The 19482-nt window shown below is 51.5% G+C and overlaps 1 protein-coding gene across 3 annotated transcripts; it reads left to right on the top strand.

Moving 5' to 3' along the window:
- Positions 1 to 1681: 1681 nt before the first annotated feature.
- LOC115342079 (medium-chain specific acyl-CoA dehydrogenase, mitochondrial-like) lies at positions 1682 to 18991 on the top strand. Of its 3 annotated transcripts, XM_030015893.2 has the most exons (6): positions 1682 to 2161; positions 12705 to 12804; positions 13623 to 13720; positions 13830 to 13899; positions 15607 to 15666; positions 18744 to 18991. In XM_030015893.2, exons 1-6 carry the CDS (start codon positions 2036 to 2038, stop codon positions 18785 to 18787), a joined length of 498 nt encoding a protein of 165 aa, XP_029871753.1. In that variant the 5' UTR covers positions 1682 to 2035; the 3' UTR covers positions 18788 to 18991. The 3 variants fall into 3 exon arrangements, with proteins under 3 accessions (XP_029871753.1, XP_029871752.1, XP_029871754.1); XM_030015892.1 differs by lacking the exon at positions 18744 to 18991 and having other exon boundaries at positions 15607 to 16295; XM_030015894.1 differs by lacking the exons at positions 1682 to 2161; positions 18744 to 18991 and adding an exon at positions 4904 to 5824 and having other exon boundaries at positions 15607 to 16295.
- The last annotated feature ends 491 nt before the right edge of the window (positions 18992 to 19482 follow it).

Raw genomic sequence — 19482 nt, 5'->3', positions numbered from 1 at the left:
TCTCTCTCCCTGTTTTCCTTCTATCTTTTCCACAGTGCCTACACCTCATCCTTTTAAACATAAACTGTTGACCAAGTCTGACACTAGGAGTGGATCTAGCCGCCCCTGGGCTCCTCTTTGAGAAGGAGTCTAGAAAGCAAGGGGGGCTGCTCTGAACCTCGTGACTCAACGGGAGGGCTCTCCTTCTGATACAGTTTCATGTTCCTTTTTCCATTTATTTTTCTATACCTCCCTTGTCTTTTCAAACAGCGGCTTAATGACATGTTGCAAGGTTCATATTGATAAGTTCACGTGTACTTGGGCAAGGTTAGCTAGGTTGAATAAATGTTGATTGTTGTTTGAAGTCCCCTGGTGTCGTTTCACCTTAATTCTGACAAAGGAAATCCACGAACCTGAGACGCTCCAACTTTGGGACGCGACACCTCCTTTCAGGTACTTGTAAAGAGCAATATGGTGCTGGAAACAGTGTTGATAACCCAGGGGTGTTTTCGTTACTGCTGAGCAGTGCTTACGCAGCGTCAAGGTCTTTTCTGCTTCTCACCCCACCCCACCAGTGAGCAGGCTGGGGGTGCACAAGAAGTTGGGAGGGGACACAGGTGGGACAGCTGACCCCAACTGACCAAATGCATATTCCAGACCGTATGTTTTCATGCTTAGCAATAAAGCTGGGGGGGGAGGTTGGCCGGGGGGGCGCTGCTCGGGGACTGGCTGGGCATTGGTCAGTTGGTGGTGAGCAATTGTTTTCATTTCCATCACTCATCTTTCTTGGGTTTTATTTCTCCCTCTTTGCTATTTTCCTTTTCATTACCATGTATTATTGTTACTGTTCTTATTATTTTTTTATTTTATTTCAATTCTTAAACTGTTTTTACCTCAACCCATGAGTTTTCTCACTTTTACCCTTCCAATTCTCTCCCCCCATCCCGCTGAGGGGAGCGAGCGAGTGGCTGTGTGGTGCTCAGTTACCGGCTGGGGTTAAACCACGACAGGCCTTTCTCCACCCCTTATTCCATACCCCATTAACATCACGCTCCAGCCCCGCACTATCCAATACATCCTCATGACCCACCACTCCCCTTCCCATCCTTGCTTATAATTCACAGATAGCATTCCCTCAGCTTATGGACTGCCCCTGTAAGAAGTCAATAAAATGTCCACAAATGTCTATGGATTTCATTTGGTCCATGACTTTGGGCTCCATCTCTTAGGGTGGGCACTCAGGACAGGAGAGGCGGTGTGTTGCATGGAGTTACTGGGCACCAAAGCCAGCTCAGGTCAGAACCAAGAGGTTCCCCTCGTTTTCAGTGTCCAAAGCGTCACTTGTAGCATCTACGCCACCCTTTCAGTGCCCAAAGCCTCCTTTTTAGGGCCCAAATCCTCATTTTTAGTGGCCCAAGCCCATCTTTTATTTCCCATAACCTTTTCTTTGAGCCCATAGTTCCACCTTGAGGGTCTAAACCCTAAAGGCGGAGCTCGTCGCCTGGCAACGTCTGCCAAGAAGTCTGTGGGGAGACAGTCGAGCCAGGACAGCCAATCGCATTTGAGGAGGTGGGGGCAAGGCATGAGCCAGCTATGCAACCAGGCAGCCAATCAGAGGAAGCATTACCGCGGGGAAAGGCGGGCACTGATGGGAGGGGAGTGACCCCTCAGGCAGCCAATCAGAGAGGGCATCGCCCAGGGGAGGGTGGGCCCCAAACCAGGGCAGAGTGACAGCCCAGATGACCAGTCAGACATCATCACCTCTGGTGAAGGGCGGGCACTGTAGCACAGCTGCCTGACCACATGGGGGCCAATCAGAGGCAGCATCACCTAAGGGGAGGAGACTGACAGCCCTCCCGACCTATGCGGGTGAAGACTAAAGTGAGAAGAGGGCGGGCTCTGTCGGTGGCTAGGCCAAGCTTCAACATGGCGCAGATGGGGTCTTCCGTGAGGGTCAGCAGCCCCTGGCCCAGGCCCGGGGCCTCTCTTCCCCCATTCCACCCCTCCCCCTGCCCCTTAGCCGCCCCCATGTTCTGGACACCGCGCCCCCATCTCCATGGGAGCCACCGGCTCACAGAGAGTCAGTATCCTGTGGCCATACGACCAGCTGGCAGCCATGGGCCACCATGCTTCTCTCTGCCATCGCCGCCAGCATCTGACCGACGGTGACAAGGACATGACGGTGAGGTGGCTGGGATGGCAGTAGGGTGGACGAGGGCAGGTGGGGGGTGAGGCTTGCAGTGGGGCCGCTCACCATCACCTCACCCCCATCCCCTCCCCGCAGCCCAAGTGAACCCACAGCAGCCTGAAGGATGGTAGGTGGAGTAGGGGGAGATGCTGGGGCTGGGGTCTCCCGCTCCAAGCAGGGGGGTCGCAGGGTTGGTGCTCTCCCCTGCTCTCTCCCCACAGCTACTGCACATCATCTCCTTCCTGACGCTGCCCAACCTGCTGAGACTGGGCCAGACCTGCCGCTACCTCCATGAGGTGTGTGACAGCGAGGCCACCTGGCGCCCCCTCTGCACCCCTCTCCCCCCTGCCGCTGCCAGCGCCCGGCCCTGCAAGAGGGTCACCATTGTCAACAATGAGTCCCTGCCATTGCCGGGGGGGGGGGGGGTGGCACTTTGTCCCTCAGCCTCATTTTTAGAGTCCAAAGCTTTGATTCTAAGGTTGAAAGCCTTCCTTTTAGGTCCCAAAGACTCATTTTTTGGGTACAAACCCTCATTTGAGTTCCAACCCCCCCTTTCAAGGTTCAAAGACTCATTTTAAGGGCCCAAAGAGTCCTTTTTAAGTCCCAATGTCTGATTTTGAAGGTCCAAAGCTTCGGTTTTAGAGGCCAAGGCCTTATTTATAGGGTCCAAAGGCTCATTTTTAGCTTCCAAAGCCTCCATTTCAGGGACCAAAGCCTCATTTTTAGGAGTATCCAATTCCAGTGGCCCAAAGCCTCATTTTGAGCCTCCAAAGACCCATTTTTAGGGTGCAGAGCCTCAGCGTTTGGTACTGAAGCATCATTTGGAGGCACAAAACCTAATCGCAGGGTTCAAAGCCTCAATTCCGTTTCCAAAGGGCCATTTTTAAAGCCTAAAACCAAGGATTTTGGCCCTAAAACGGGGCTTTGGACCCTACAAATGGGTCTTTGGATGCTCATTATATGCCTCGGACATTAAGGGAATGAGGCTTTGAGCCCTAAGTGAGGAGTTTGTACCTTAAAATGAGGGTTGGGACCCTACAATTGAAGTCTTTCAATGCTAGAATCAAAGCTTTGGACCCTAAAACTGAGGCTTTGGGACCTAAGCCTGAGGCTTTGAGCCCTAAAAGTGGGCTTTAGACCCTCCAAATGAGGATTTGGACACTCCAGATGCAGCTTGCACCCTAAAAATGCCTGTCTGGATCCTAAAAAAGAGGCTTTGGACCCTGAAAATGAGACTATGCAAACTAACACTGAGCCTTTGCACCCTAAAAATGAAGGTTTTGGAAACGAAAATGAGGCTTTGGAAGCCAAAACTAAGCGTTTGGCAAGGAAGAATAAGGCTTTGGACTGTATACATTTGGATTTAGACTCTACAAAGGAGGCTTTGGTCCTTCCAGATCAGACTTTGGGGCTTAAAAATGATGCTCTGGGCCCTTACAATGAGTCTCTGCACCTTAAACGTGGAGCTTGGAACTAATAAATGAGTTTTTGTACTCCATATGTGTGGGTCTGCACCTTAAAAATGACTGTTTGCACCCCCAAAAGTAGGCTTTGGTCTTTTAAATTTATGCTTTTTGCCCTAACATTGAGGCTTGCATTATAAAAACAATAATACTTGAAAAAACTCAATTTTAAAAATTGGCAAAAAAAAACCCTTGAATTTTAAAAATTATGCTTTGTGCTTTGAAAATGACCGTTTCAAAGGCAGGCTGTCCCCCTGCAGCCCATGGAGGTCCACGGTGGAGCAGATATCCACCTGCAGCCCGTGGAGGACCCCACGCTGGAGCAGGTGGGTGCCTGAAGGAGGCTGTGACCCCAGGGGAAGCCTGCGCTGGAGCAGGTTTGCTGGCAGGACTTGTGACCCCACGGGGGATCCACGCTGCGGCAGTCTGTGCCTGAAGGACTGCACGCTGTGGAAGGGACCCACACTGGAGCAGTTTGTGAAGAACTGCAGCCCATGGAAAGGACCCACGTTGGAGAAGTTCGTGGAGGACTGTCTCCCGTGGAAGGGACCCCATGCTGGAGCAGGGGAAGAGTGAGGAGTCCTCCCCCTGAGAAGGAAGGAGCAGCAGAGACTACTGTGTGATGAACTGACCCCAACCCCTATTCCCCATCCCCCTGTGCTGCTGGAGGGGAGGAGGGAGAGAATTCGGGAGTGAATCTGTGCCTGGGAAGAAGGGAAGGGTGGGGGGAAGGTGTTTTTAAGATTTGGTTTTATTTCTCATTACCCTATTCTGATTTGGTTGGCAATAAATTAAATTAATTTCCCCAGGGCGAGTCCGTTTTGCCCGTGACAGTAACTGCTGAGTGATCTCCCTGTCCTTATCTCGACCCACAAGCCCTTTGTGATACTTTCTCTCCCCCTTCCAGCTGATGGGGGGGAGTGACAGAGCGGCTTTGGGGGGCACCTGGCGTCCTGCCAGGGTCAACCTACCACAATCCCCCCTCGCTCCCCTGCCCCTCCATCCCTTTCCCGCTCTGTCCTTCTGCCCGCCCCTCGCCAGCGTTTCGCCTTCCTACCCTCCGCGCCCCTCTGTCCTGTCCTGCTTCCCTCCCTCTCCTGCCACCCCACCGCCCTCTCGCCCTGTCCCCCGCTCCCCCTTCTCCTCCTCCCTCTCCTTCCTCTCCTCCTCCCTGCTCCACCGGGACTCTGGGACCGGGGCCGGGGCAGCCCCGGGGAGGCGGCCATGGGGCCTGCGGCGGGGACGGCGCCGGCCGGGGATAGTGTCCCTGCGGGGTCAGGCAGCAGGAAGGAGCGCCCTGGGGCATGCTGGGAGCTGTAGTCCTGGGGCACGGCGCCGCCGGGCGGCCATGTTAGTTTGGGGAGGTGCAGTCTCTGCTCCAGCTGCGGCCCGGCTGAGGTGAGGGTCGGGGCCGCCTGTGAGGAGCGAGGCCCTTGGGCGGGCGCGGGGGTGTCTCCTGCTAGCCGGCCGCTCGAGGGTGAGCTCCAAAGCGCCCGGTGCGACGGGCTCCCGGTCAGCTCGAGCCGGGCCCGGCCGGGGTAGCCCCGGGAAGGACCCGAGAGCTGGGGAGGGGAAGGAGCCGGAGACAGCCCCCCTGGGCACAGGCAGCGGGCACCCCGACTCCCAGAGCCCCTCTGAGCCGCCCCGGCCCCGCTCGCCCACAGCAGCTGTCCCGGCCCCAGCACCTCCCCTGCGGCCTGTCCAGCAGCCCCAGGCCGTGGGAGCGGCGAGCGGGGCCTCGGGTGCCCTCGAGCCTCGGTTAAGGCAGGTGCCATCAGCACGGGTGCGGGCAAGGAGCCGTGTCTGCAGGAGCTCCTGCAGCAGGAGGGGTCCAGCCTGGGGCCTGCTGCAGGAACCAAAGTGGCTGCTGCTTTCCCTCGCTCAGAGGCCACGCTGAGGGCTCTGTTGTATGTTCCTCCCCGAGGAGGTTGTTGGCTGCATCTGGCTGAGGTGTGCGTGGGCTGTGTTCTGGCGGCGTGGGTGCAAAGGGGCAGGTGGACACGTGCTGGCTTTGGAGAGGAGCTGCTGCGGCTGAAGCTGAAGAGACCAGAAGAAGGTAAAGCAGCTGGAGAATGAGGACAGCTGTCCTTCTGTCTCTCTCCAGCTGCAAGCAAGAGAAAGCTGGCCTCTCCAGGGGAGGAAGGATCCCTCTGAGTAGTCCTCATCAGACCAGATCACCAACATGCACCGTGGGGTCTGTATATGTAATGACAAATATAGTACGGCCATGTAGTGTGTGTCTGTGTGTGGCTGTGTATCTAGGAAGCCTCATGTTGTAAGAGCTGTAAGACACCAATGCATTCTCTTAGATGGAGGACAGGCAAGTGACTGGAGCTACAGAAGAGGAAGGGAGGAAAGGACATACAGGCAGAGAAGGAAGTGCCAGAACTGTAAAGTTTGCCTGGTAGTGCAGAGAGTCAGAGCTCCAGTGAGTCCCAGGCCCTTGGGGCCATGTCACCCCTCTTCTGCATGTCAGTACCTCCCTGCCCCCTCCCCTTTCCCTCTGTGTAATTTTTTTCTTGCTTCCCTGTACCTCTTCCCCTATCTCTATTATTGTGTCCTGCTCCCTGTCCTTCTCTCTTCTCCAGGTCCCTCTTTCTCTTTTGCTCTACTTGTCCCTTTTGGTTCCTTGCTGTCCCTCTCTCCTCCTCCCTGCCCCTCTTTTTTTTTCTTCCTCTGTCTCTGCCCTGCAGCCCATTGCTTTTGTTTTCTTCTCTGACTCTTTGTCCTGATCTCCATTGCTCTCTGGTTTTCACAGTCTCCCTGGCCTGTTCCTTGTCCTTTGTCTCTCTCGGCTTTTATGCCTCACTCTGTGTCCTTATCCCCACCCCCCCTCCATCCTTCTGCTTCTCTATCTTTCTCTCTGTTGCTCTGTCCTGCTCATCCCTGTCTTTTTTCATTCTGTATCCCACTGTCCCTGTCTTTCTTCCTGTCCATCTCTTATCTCTCTGTCCCTCTCTGCTGCCCTCTGACACTTTTGGTTTTTTTCCCCTTCCTCCATCTCTCTGCAGGGCTCCTGATACCTCTATTTTTTCTCCATCCTTCTGTGCTGCTCACCATCCCTGTCTTTCTCTTTGTCGTCATTCTTGTCTGTCACTCTGTCCTGCTCCCTGCCCCAGTGTTTCTCACTATATCCTTCTGTCCTGCTCCCTGCCTCCATTCTTTTTTGCTCCCTCTCCATCTTGCTGCCCACCCCAGGCTTTTTTTGGAATCTCTATCTTGCCCCAAGTCCTTGTTTGTCTGTCTTTCTCCTGCCCCATCTCCCTCTTTCTGCCTCTATTCCTCTTTACCTGCTGCTTCTTTTTCCATCTCTGCCCAGATCCCTGTCCCTTTTTTTCTCTTGCTGTCCCTCTGTCCCTTTTCTTGTCCCCATCTTTTCTGTCTTTCTCTCTATCCCATTCCCTGTCCCATCCTTTCTCACTATATCCCCCTGTCTAGCTGGCTGTCCCTTCTTTCCCCTCTCTCCTGCTCAGTATTTTTCTTTTCTCCATCTCTCTGTCCTGCTGCCCATCACAGTTGGGTTTTCCTCCAATGCTGTCCTGCTCCCTGTTCCTTTTTTCTCTCTCTGTCACTCTGGCCTGCTCCTTTTGTCTATTTTTTAATTCCTGCATCTCAGTCCTGCAGCACATCACTATTTTTTTCCTCTTCCACCCCTTTGTCCTGCTCCTTGTCCTTGTCTCTCTTTCCTTTTGTTCTGCTGCCCATCTTTCCCCCCCTTCTGCTCCATCTCTCTGTCCTGCTCCTTACCCCTCTCATTCTCTCTCTGGTTCTGTCCTTCTCCCTGAGTCTTCCTGCCCCTCTGCGTTTGTGTCCTGCTCCTTCTTCAGGTTTTGCCCTCTCTTAGTCACTCTCTCCTGCTCCCTGTTGCTGTTATTTCTCACTCCATCTCTGTCATGCAGCCCAGTGCTGTTTTTTCCTTCTCCATATCTCTGTCCTGCTGCCCAACCCAGGCTTTTTAACCTCCATGTCCTGCTCCCTGTCTCTTATTTTGCCTGTCTCTCTTTGTCCTTCCTCCCTGTCCCTTTTTTCTCTCTCTGTATTGCCTTGTCCTGCTCCCTGTCCCTGTCTTTCTCTGACAATCCATGTACTTACTGTTCCCTGTTACTGTCTTGCCCTGTCCCCCACCCTTCTTCCTGTCTTTTTCCTCTCTCTATCCCTCTGTCCCTGCTGCTTCTCTCTCCACCTCTGTCCTGCTTCCTGTCCCCATCTTTTCTGTCTTTTTTTCTCTGTTGTGCTGCCTGTCCCATCATTTCTTGCTATATGCCCCCATGCAGCTGGCTCTCCCTTTTATTTGTCCTGTCTTCCTCTTTCCTGCTCCTCAGCCCTCGTGTCCTCTTCCTCTGTCTCTGTCCTCCAGCCCATTGCTGTTTTTCCCCCCTTGTCGGTCTCTTCGTCCAAATCTGACCCTCTATTTCTCAGTCCCTTTGTCTTTCTCCCTGTCCTTCTTTTTCTCTCTCCATCTGTATGTCCTACTCCCTGTCCCTCTTTCTCTATCTCCCTTTCCTTCTTCCTCTCTTTCTGTCCCCATCTCTCTGTCCTGCTCCTCACCCCTACTTTTTTTATCTCCTTCTCTCTGCAGGGCTCCTCATCCCTGTTTGATTTCTCCATCTCTCTAGCCTTTTCTTTGTACCTTTCTTTCTTGCCTCCTCAGTCTTCTCCCTCATCTTAGTGTTCTCCTAGTCCTCTGACCTCCCCATCAGCTTAAACTGAATGACCAGGTGTCCCTGTGCTCTGGTATTTCCTTAGCATTGCCTTAGGGAAGATCTGTGGTTTTAGGGCTAGGGATCACTTAGGAGCTGGTCTCCTTATGTAGGTGGCAGAGCTAGGTATAGTTAAAGCAGAGGTTGTTCTCAGCTGGTGCTCTATGCCTCTTGCTGAAACAGCAGGCTGTGGGCCTTAATTTGAAGGAAGGTTTCTTGTTCTGCGCTTCTTGCTCCTCGGGACGCTGCACAGGAATTGGTAGCAAGTAAAAGCACTTACAGTTGGCTTTTTTATGCAGTCTTCATATGGAGCTTTTGGTCTTGACTGATTTCTGGGAAGCAAGACCTGGGTGCCTATGCACTCCTATATGCTGTGCTGCCTCCCAAAATAGGTCTACCCTTCTCCACTTCTGCTTCTTTCACACTCGTGTAGAACAAGGAAATGCCATAGTGTGCAGATTCAGTGATGCCCTGGCAGCAGGTGTACGTTGGGGAGGCCTGGCAGAGGGGGTGACCCGACAGGGCTGTGAGGTTACACAGCCCCGCTTTGACATGCTGTGCTGTTCCCGCTGCGGGCAACACTGCTGCAGCCGCAGCAGCGTGGTGCGAGCCTGGGGGGCCATGGTCCTCACGTGCCTCCTCCTGCTGGCCCTGCAAGCCTGGGACGCCCAGGCTGCTCCAAGGTGAGCACAGAGAGCAGGTAGGCAGGCAGAGGGCCAGCTCCCAGCCCGGAGCTGTGCCGCATGGCATCCACGGCACCTCAGCGGGGCAGCAGTGGGGCGGGGGCTAGGGCTGGGTCTGGGAGAGCAGCTGGGCCAGGCTGAGCCAGCCAGGCAGGCCCCACGTTGTGGGCGGGGGGGGCAGACACCCTGTGGGGAGGCATAGAGGGGCTGCAACTGCTTTGGGGGAATTTTCTGGGTGAGCAGGGGAGCTGGGAGTGGCAGCGAGGGGTAAGAAACCCAGCGCTGAGTCCCTGCGGGGCCCTCCCTGCTGTCCGGCCCAGTGCCATACCGCCCTGCCCCGGGGCAGCCTGGGCCCAATTTGTGTGTTGGGCCAGGGGTGGTGAGTAACGGGTGCTGCAGGAGCTAGGCGACAGCCCGCAGCAGCGCTTCTCCCTGGGCTGGTTGCAGCTGTGCCCAGGGCTGTGGGTCTGGCCTTCAGCCTCGGGGACATCCCGGAGGGATTTGCTCAGGACATGTCTGCTTGGGAAAATGGGAGCATTTCTGCTCTAGTCCTGCAGCCCTGGCCCCCTTGGATGACCCACAGGTCGTCAGCCCGGAGGAACACGCAGGGGTAGCGCTGGTGCAGCCTTTCACAGGCTGTTGTCCACAAGAAACGTGGACGATATTGCTTTTTCCTCCAGTTCTTTGGTGTTGGCTTCCTCAGCCAATTTAACAGAGTGATTCGATGCAATTTGTTACAATGAAATGTGTGACTTAAAGATTCAAAAATGGCAAGGATCACCTGAAACTTAACAGAAGGGCTGCACACAGATGGAGGTTAAATCAAATTGATGTCAGATACAGAAAATCCCATGGTAGATTAGAAAGTCCTGTTTGAAACTAAGTTAGTTAGCCAAGATCATTCAGAGCTTTTCTATCCTTCCTGATTAATGGTGCCTCACCTGGAGCACCAATCCTGATCCCTTCTATTCTTCCTGATTGATGGTGCAACCCTCTTGGCAGAAAAACGAACCACTGACCCAACACAGAGCAACTTAGCGGTCAAAGTGAGGAGTGGATACCTCCTCAAATGACCACTGAAGACCACCGGAGACACCCACACATGCGGAGAAGGCATTTGATGTGGCATGGTTATATAATCCTATGCATATGCATTAGTTTCAATATGTACTAGTTTAATAAATTAGATGCAATTGTTACTGTATAAAAGGGACACACCTGATGAATCTGGTGTGCTTGATTTGTGGAAAGTCCACTGAGGACCCTGCGCAGAATAAAGCGATATCTCTGCTGAGTGTGTGAGATTGGTCTGTTGCACACCGCTGACAGGCAGGACCCTTGCTGACTGGCAGAGGAGCAGGCGCACGTCAGAGAGAAGTTTTCGGCAAGGAGCTGTGAAGAGCATCCCTTTCCCTGAGCTGAGGGCAAGTGGCAGGCACAATGGAGGGCTGCTGCACCGTGGCCATCAGCTTGGAGCTCAGCAGCTTGTTCCCCACGCTCCTGCAGCTCTCTGCCAAGGGTAAGGGGTTTGGGAGCTCCTTCCCGAGAGGTCGCACCAGGACTGTCCTCTGGCAAAAGCTGCAGCTGCTGGGCTGTGGAGGTGGCTGGACAGGGCTGGGGCCTGCTGCGAGAGCCCTGCTTGGGTGTCCCACCGGGCTTGGGGGATGATGCGGCAACCAGGTCATGGTGCTGGGGCTGCCCAGAGCCCCAAGGCTCCCATGGGAATGGCTCCATCCCCTTGCGAGGGGGGCCATCCAGGGCCAGCTTTCCCTGGGATGGGATGAAACACGTACCCCTTTCAGAAGAGATGCCCCTCCAGGTAAGGCCCCTATCAATGACACATTCTTTTGTACTACTTGAAAACAGCCCAACCAATTTATTTGGTAGACATTTACTCTGAAATTGCAGGCAAATTTAAACTGGTCCCACCAGGGCATGCGGCTCCAGAACCTATCAACAATTTATCTAAATTAGTTGCCATATTACAGGAAAGCCCTAGAGACTTCACCCCACCAAAAGAGCTGCAAAAACTCCCACCCCCTATTTCGTATTTTGGGGTGGGATGCCACTGAAGTAGGACTCCTAAAATAAAAAAAAAACAGTTATCCTATGAACTAAGGAGGATCCCTCACCTTCACTCAAACAATATCCATTATCTCATGAAGCCATTGAAAGGGTAAAACCCCTAATCTGAAGTTTTTTACGCCCTGCTTCCCCTCACGGCCTCGTTGTTGCCTTTCCTGACACGCACCTGGCTACGCTGCCGGTGGCGCGGAGCATTTTACTGCATGGTCTCAAGTGCTAACCTTCCTGTCAGGAGTTACAGTTGTTCCTTCTCTCATAAGGGACGGACCCACCAACAACCTCCCACGGGACAGGACAAAGGCTTCGCAGCTCAGGCAGTCCCGTGTTCACACCTGCCTTTTCCCAACCCGCCTTTTCCCAACCCCCCTTTCCAGAGTCGCTCCTGAAGGAGGGAAAGGTGAAGGGCACTGGGTCAGGCCAGCCAGGCAGCCATGTCCCTCAGGCAGCCGCAGTGTCCCCCAGCAGGACGTGTCCACCTGCCCAGAGCGTTGTTGCGACAGCAGCGGTCAGAGCAGGCGGCTCCAGCCGACGGCAGCCGGTCCCCCACGGATCGAAGGCGACGCTCGGGCACCGCTGTATGGAGTGCAGACCCCAACAACAACCGCACTGTCGTCACGGTGGCGTTTCCGACGGTGGCAGAGCTGGTGTAATGCGTGAGTTGGGTTTGAGCATGGCCACGGGTGACTCGTCACTGAATCCACCCAGTCAGACAACAGGGAGGCTGACAGAGCAGGCAGGTGGTCGCCTAAATCCTTACATGTTGTGAACGGCGGTCCTTCCTCCCCGCTTAGTGCCACTTCCAGCTATGAACCAATCCACGTTTCCATTTGTCGGAGGGAATGCTGACTTTTTTCAGAGTCACCTTCAGTGTTGACCTTGCACACCACTCAGGTGTGAAAACCACAGTAGACTCAAGTTCTCTAGCATAAACTTGACAGCTTCTTTCATGTAGGGTGTCACCTTTAGCATTGTTTTGAATTCAGGACATTTCCTAGTTTAGACAAAACTTTTTGTGGCCAAGCTATATATGACTGGATCATCCTTAAGAAGGGAAAGGAAAAAAAAAAAAAAAACAAAAAAAACACAATTACAATTACCTGGCTTTTTCTCAACCTCTTCTTCTTCTTGTCTGTTTCCAGATAAAAAAAGGTATAAAACATTTGGGAGGATCGAGGTCTTTCTAGATGTTTGCTGGTATTGTTTGATTGTTTTGTTTTTCTGCACAACAGTGGGAGCAGTTAGCTAAGAAAGCTTAGGCAAGCAGGTAAAACTTAGATAAGAAAGCAACATATCACATTGCTGTGGCTATGGCTTGTGAAAACTCCAAATGAATAATATATTGCCTACTGGAAAATACAATCCTGAACTATTAATACACTCACTTAACAGTGCTTCTATGCCTAGCCATGGTCGTTCTGCATTTCTTCACCTTTTACCTTTCTAGATGTTTTCAGTATTCTCTGAAAATACATTTTTTCACTGTGTTGATACCTATTATTGCCTGTGTTCTTCATGCTTCGTTGTGCACTTGTGCTGCAGTGAGGCTAGTAGCTTTATGAGACTTGAGCTGCAAAGATCTTACATCTCATGTTCTTTTTTCCTTTAGCAGACACTCCAAACCCTTGCAGGGCATGGATGGAGATCACATTCTAGTAAACCTGCTCAAAACATACATATACGCAAACCTGGAGCTGGGTTTAGCTTTGGTAAGTATTGCAGTTTTTGAAAGAAATATAACAGTTAAGGACAAATTGCAGAGTTGGGGAAAAAAACAACTGCGTTACAGTTCAGTATGACTTTACAGTGAATGTGTTTATTCTGAATAGATTTCTATTCGTTTTCAAAAATGTATTTGAAAACCCAAATTACCATCTTCTCCAGCTCAGGAAAGCTGGGTATGTGTGTGATATTTATGAGGTTTTCTTCTTTTTTTAACTAATGTCTGTCTCGAGCTTTTATTTATTGCCAAAGTTGCCTTAGCTTTGAGTAATTGTCTCACATGGGCTTTTAAAATGTTAAAATAACTGTATGGAGTCTTAGTTGAACTTGGCTATAAAGAAATGTTATAGAGAAATTCATCCTTATCTAGGCATATTACATATGTAAAAGCAGATTTAGTGGGTCAGCAGCTAGATGTTTGAAATGAGTAGCCAGAATCGTCAAATAAGGAACATTTGTCTACCTCCATCTCTTCCTTCATTTAATTAGCATAGCATGCTTCTTGGTTCTTTTGGTAATACATTTTATGTTACGTGGCACTTCCTACTCCATTTTCAATATTTTTTTAATAACTTTGTCAGAAGTAGGTTAAGTGCATTGTAGGCGTTGATTAGAGATCAGTGGAGGTTTTCTCTAGAGAGAAAGAGGAAGTTGAGCTGCTTTGGTTTCTGGAGAGGCCCAGCAAGGTGGGTCCTGGTGGTTTGGATTGTCCTGGAGGGAACTGAGACTTGTTTTCTTTTTCTCATAGTCTGACAACTGGCAAAATTTGTGACTTTTTTTTACCTTTTTTTTTTTTTTTTAATAGAACTTATTGATGAACAGAAAGAGTTTCAAGCTACTGCTCATAAATTTGCTGTGGAGAAAATTATTCTTGTTGCAGCACAATATGGCAAAACTGGAGAGGTAAATCTACCATATAGTAGGGGAAAAAATAGGTTTTTATCTTAACCTGTGTCAAATTTAAAATGTTAACTGTGATCAATCAGAAGGTGATTTTCCCTGTCTCTTTCAGTATCCTCTTCCGCTCATAAAACGGGCCTGGGAACTTGGTCTTATAAACTCACACACACCAGAAAGCTGTGGTAAGTAAACATTCCTGTTATTAATCTGTAAAATAAAACAAAGAAAAGGCCTTGGAGGAGATTTATATGTGTAATTATGGATTCTGCATAAAACAAACAGTTGCATACTTAAATAATCTAAATTTAATCAGCAGGCAGGTTGACACATACAAGTGTTACTAGGGGTGGATGTAATCAGGCAACAAATTAGACCACGATTTAGTAATTTATGACCAGATTTTCTACCATGATTCCAGCTGCCTGATGTTCCCCTGGTGCACTGTGTCAGCTGATGAGGCAGAGAAATTAGAAAGTTATATTTTGATCTAGTCTGACACAGGCTGGAGCAATTTAAGAGTTGATTCCAGAAGGACAGTTTTCCAGGTTGGAGGAGGTGCCGTAGAGCAGTGCTTTGGCAGTGGACAGTGCTTAGGTATATCACAAACCATGGAAAAAACGTTACATTTTAGATTTTCTTTTTTACATGTATATATTACCTGAAAACAAAGTTGGGGAAATGTAATTGCAGGCCCTGTTTTTTCTGAAGACTCACCAGAGGGTATATCTTGTATCAAAAATGGAATAAACGAGGTTAAGGAACAAAGAGAGAAAAGGAGCAATTGGGAGGAACACATCTATTCAGTCACAAATTCTAGGGAAACTCAAGGCTGAAATAGCTGGACTATTGCAATGTATAATGACTTGGTTATTAAATTAAAACTTCTAAGTGACAAATTGGACACCATTGCTTTACAAGGTCTGCAAGGGAGAGCTGGGAAAATACGTACCAGTAAGCCTGATATACCATCTAAATTCAGCCACTGGGTGGGGGGGCAAGTGAATGAGCAGCTGTGTGGTGCTTAGTTGCTGGCTGGGTTAAACCACAACACGTGGGGACAGGGACCTAGAACAAGAGAATCTAAGAAAGAAAAAGTATACCTAGAATACAGGGCAGAGAAAGAGGAATTTCAAAATAGAGGCCAGTGCCAGACAGAGAGAACGGGGGGTGGTGGTGAAGGGCGGTGGTGAAGGGCTAAAGGGCAAGCAGGGAGGAATTAAAAAAATTGGGATAAGGAAGACAGATAGATGGAGAAAGACAAAAATAGTGATGGGCTGCAGGACAGAGAGAGAGGATGAAAAAGAGAGGCACAGGGAACAGGACAGAAGTGCATAGAGAAAAAGAAAACAGAGCTAGAATGACAGAGAAAGAGAGGGACTTGGAGAGAGAGGGAGAGGTGCAGGGAAGCAGAGAAAAAAATTACAGCAATGAGAGAAGGGGGAGGGTGCAGGGAGAGACCAGGATGCCATTAGAGGAGCAACATGACCCCAAGAGTCCAGGACTCACTGCAGGTCCCACTCTCAGAGCTGCTGGGAGATTTTGACAGTTCAGACACTGTCTCTGTCTCTCTCCCCCCCACCCTTTCTCCTCTGTAGCTCTGGTTGCTTGACTGTCATCCACCTAAAAGCATAAATCGGTGTCTTACAGCTCTTAGAACATGAGGTTTCCCAGATACATAGACACACATGCGTACACACTACATGGCTGTAGTGTGCTTTTGGTTATGAGTACAGACCCTGCCATGCACATTGGTGATCAGATCTGCTGAAGACCACACTAAGAGGAATCCTTCCTCACCTGGAGAGGCAGGCTGTCTCCTGTCTGCAGCTGGAGGCAGCTGCCAGCTGGATCCCCTTTATTTTATTCTTCAGCTGCTTTACCTTTTTCAGGTCTCTCCAGCTTCAGCCACTGCAGCTCCTGTCCACAGCCAGTAAGTGCTCCAGGTGTCCCTTTTCGCCATGCCACTAGGAGAATGAGGCCAAAGGCAACCCACACAAACGTGAGCCGGAGGCAGTCAACAACATCCCTGGAGAGAAACCGACAATTGAGTCCTCCGTGCTGCCTCTGGGAGAGGGAAAGAACAAACAACTGTTATCCACAGTGATGACTGTACTTCTCCTCAGGCATGAACCCCTCCTTCTGCAGGAGCACGGCGATGAAAGAGACTCGGGACGACAACAAGCTGGTTCCAAAGCAGCAGCAAAAAGAGTTCTTTATTGTCTCTTACAGCATATTTATATGTTACTAAAACAGAAGCGCATATCTGGCTCAGCTGGGATGTTAGCCAGTCCTCAGAACACTTAAAGATGAACATACACTCCACGTACATACTCATGACTGTCTTCAGCCACATCTTCCCAGGCAGACTCCAGGCAGTCCTCTGACCTGACCTTGTAAAACTAGTTCTTCAAAGGCTTTGCAAACATACAGCACAGCAAGTTCTAATGTTCAATCTTGATTCAAATGCCAGATGTTTCGAGCTGCTCTCACACAGGAGCTTCTGGAGATGCCGTTCTTTCCCTGAACTGATGCTAACAGCACCTGCATTTATGGTGCAATAAAGCATATTCAAGGACCAGCTTGCTGCCATGAGGACAGGATTTGGGGGCGGTCTGTGGCTACGGGACAGGCTTCAGGGGAGGTACTGGAGTTGGGGGCAGCTGCATGGGGTGAGCAGGGCAGGAGGAGTTTTGTTGAGTTGGGGAGGCACCCAGCACCTTTTCCAGGGGGGTGGAAGGCCTCCAGGTAGCTGGGACAGGGGGGTGGAGCGCAGCCATGTGCCCCTTTTCCTGTTTCCTCTCCACCAGCTCTCAGAAAATCCCTGGGAGCCGCCCTGATGGGGCCTGACTCCAACTGACCATATGCCTGCCAGTTGGAAACATCCTTGCACCTCTTTCGCACTCTCATGCGGGTATGCCCCAGCAGCACCATCCCCTAGGGCTGCAGTCCTTTTACACAGAGAGACCATCACCATCAGCCTCACTGGCCCCACCTGAGGCTCCTGCAGCCTCAGCCCACAGCTGCAGCCATCGCCCCTTACACCCACTGTGTAATCTGCTCTCTTGGACTCTGACAGCCACTCACCGAGTGCAAAGGAGACAGCAAGTGTTTATTCATTAATGCATGTATGTCTCAGGAGTGAGTCTGCTATGGATCTCAGTGCCTGTACACTCGCCCTTCCCCTGGGACAACTCAGCAGTCATTACTGGAGCAGCAGATACAGAAAATGAAAATACAGCAATGGGAGGCAGGACTGAGGAACAGAAAGAGAAAAATGAAATGAGGGAGAAAGGCTGAGGAGCAGAGAAAGAAAGGTACAGGGAGAAGGACAGTGAGATGGAGAAGTCCATAAAAAAGGGATGAGGAGCGCTGCAGGGACACGGTGGCAGAAGAACAGTGTCAGAGAGCAGGACAGAGGGAAAGAGAGAGAAAATTATAAGTGGGGAGCAGAACAGACAGATTGCGAGATAAATTGAATGAGAGGAATGAGGGAGGGAGGAAGGGAGAGAAAAAGACAGGGAACAAGCCAGAGGGACTGAGAAAAAAGAGAGACACACAGATCAGGACAAAGAGGGCGGGGAGGGGGAAACAGTGATGGGCTTCAGGATGAGAAAAAAGGCCACGGAGCAGGACAGAGGAGAATAATGGGACAGCGAGCTGGGCAGAGGGATATCGCAAGAAACAATGAGACAGGCAGTGTCATGGAGATACACAGACAAAAGGTTAGGTGGAGGATGGAGGACAGAGAATAAGAGAAAAGGGACAGGGAGCAGGGCAGAGATTGAGAAAAACACATTAGAGAGAGAGAGGCAGACAGTGACAGGACCAAGGCAGAGAGATGGAGAAAGAAAAAAAATATAGTGATGGGTAGCAGGCCAGAGGGACAAGGAAAGACAGGAGGAAGGACAGAGGGATATAGAAAACAGGTGAGGGTTAGGGAGCCAGAAAGCAGGCTACTGCGAAAGAGAGAGGGACAGGGAAGAGGATGCTGGGGTAGAGATCCAATGAGAGCAACAGAGACAAGGCCAGAGAGATGGAGCACAAGAGAAAAAACAGGGAGAGAGAGTGAGACAGCAAAGTAAAGCAATGGATAGTAGGGACAGAGAGCAAGACAGAGGGGCAGACAGAGTAAGAGATGAACAGGAAGGAGGATGGGGACAGTAAGATACAGAATGGAAAAAAACCCCAACAGTGACAGTGAGCAAGACAAAGGGGGCTACAGAAAGAAAGAGAAGGAAGGAGGGAGGGAGAGAGGAAGGCAGGGACACAGAGCAGCACATGCAGGCGCAGAGAGGAAACCACCAGGAAACAGGCCAGAGAAATTGTGAGGAAAAAAGAAACACATGCCAATCAAGACAAAGAGATGGAAAAGGAAAAAACAGTGATGGGCTGCAGGACAGAGACAGAGGGTGGAAAAAAGACAGAGAGGGAGTAAGACACAAGAATAGAGAGGAGAGGTACAGGGAAGCAAAAAAAAAAAACCCAAAACAAAACACAGCAGTGTGGGAAAGAGAGCGAGCCAGGGGAGGGGCAGGGAGGGACCGGGACACACAAGAGGGGTGACAAGGCCCCAAGGGCCTGGGACTCACCACAGCTCTTGCTCTTGGTGCTGCTGGGAGGATTTTATAGTTCAGATGCTTCTTTCTCCTTCTATCCTCCCTTCTTTTTCTGTAACTCCGGCTGCTTGGCTGTCCCTCCACCTAAGAGGAGATGTTGGTGTCTCACAGCTCTCATGAGACGAGGCTTCCTAGACATGTAGCCTCACTTGCTCACGTACGACGTGGCTGTACCACACTGTTGGTGATGTACACAGACCCTGTGGCACACACTGGTGGTCTGGCCTGCTGTGGACTACAAAAAGGGATCCTTCCTTACCTAGAGAGGCAGCCTCTCTCTTGTCTGCAGCAGGAGTCAGCTGCTGGCCAGATGGCCTTCAATTTCTTCTTCTTTACCTTTCTCTGACCGCTTCAGCCACGGCAGCTCTTGTCCATAGCCAGTAAGTGCTCCACCTGTCCTTTTTTGCTCCCATGCCACGAGAAGAGCAAGGCCAGGCAGAGACAACCCATGTAAGCCTGAGGTGGGTGCCGTCAATGGCATCCCCAGGGGAGGGATGGACAACCACATCCTCAGCGCGGCCTCTGGGAGAGAGAAAGAAGAAGCAGCGACCATTATTAGTGCAGCTTGCCCCTGGCCAAACGCCCTCCTTCCCCGGGGGGTTCTGAAGACACATCAAGGGCCAGCTTGCCACCATCACGACAGGGCTCGGGGAGGCCTGGGGCTACGGGACAGGCTTCAGGGGAGGTGCTGGAGCTGGGGGCGAGCAGGGCAAGGGGAGACTGAAGGGCAGCTCTGGCAAGTTGGAAAGGCACCCGGTGTCTGCACCTGGAGGGGGTGCCTGACTGCTTCCCCTCTTCCCTTCTGCAGCTCTGGGGTAACTCCCTGGGGCTGCTCTGACGGGGCTCGCCTCCGGCAGAGCCGGAGCCTGCGGCAGCGGGCAGTTTGAAGCTTCCCGTCCTGCCAGTCCCAAGCAGCCAGTCGGCAGGAGACACCCCCCGCACCCAGCGAAGGGGCTCTATCGCCTCACTGGCGGCCTCAGCCCTCCACCACCACCGCCGCCACCGAGGGGAGGTGCGCCCAGCACGCCACAACGCCGGTCCCGGGGACCGCGCGTACACCGCCCACCAGCCGCGAACGCCGGGCTGCAGCACCGCGGTTTGCCCACGAGGCGGCGGTGGCGCCGCCGCGCACCTGACGGCTGGCGCACG

This window comes from Aquila chrysaetos, chromosome 5 (genome assembly GCF_900496995.4).
Source record: "Aquila chrysaetos chrysaetos chromosome 5, bAquChr1.4, whole genome shotgun sequence".
NCBI lineage: Eukaryota > Metazoa > Chordata > Aves > Accipitriformes > Accipitridae > Aquila > Aquila chrysaetos.
The sequence above is the reverse complement of the archived record's forward strand: the minus strand, read 5'-3'. Positions and strand labels throughout refer to the sequence as shown.

Excerpts from the sequence above, each read along its gene's own strand:
- LOC115342079 (XM_030015892.1), top strand. The coding sequence starts at position 2,036 with ATGGGAGCCACCGGCTCACAGAGAGTCAGTATCCTGTGGCCATACGAC. Across the intron at positions 2,162-12,704 it reads ACGGTGACAAGGACATGACG|CAGACACTCCAAACCCTTGC; the intron begins GTGAGGTGGCTG and ends TTTTTCCTTTAG. Across the intron at positions 13,721-13,829 it reads AATATGGCAAAACTGGAGAG|TATCCTCTTCCGCTCATAAA; the intron begins GTAAATCTACCA and ends TGTCTCTTTCAG.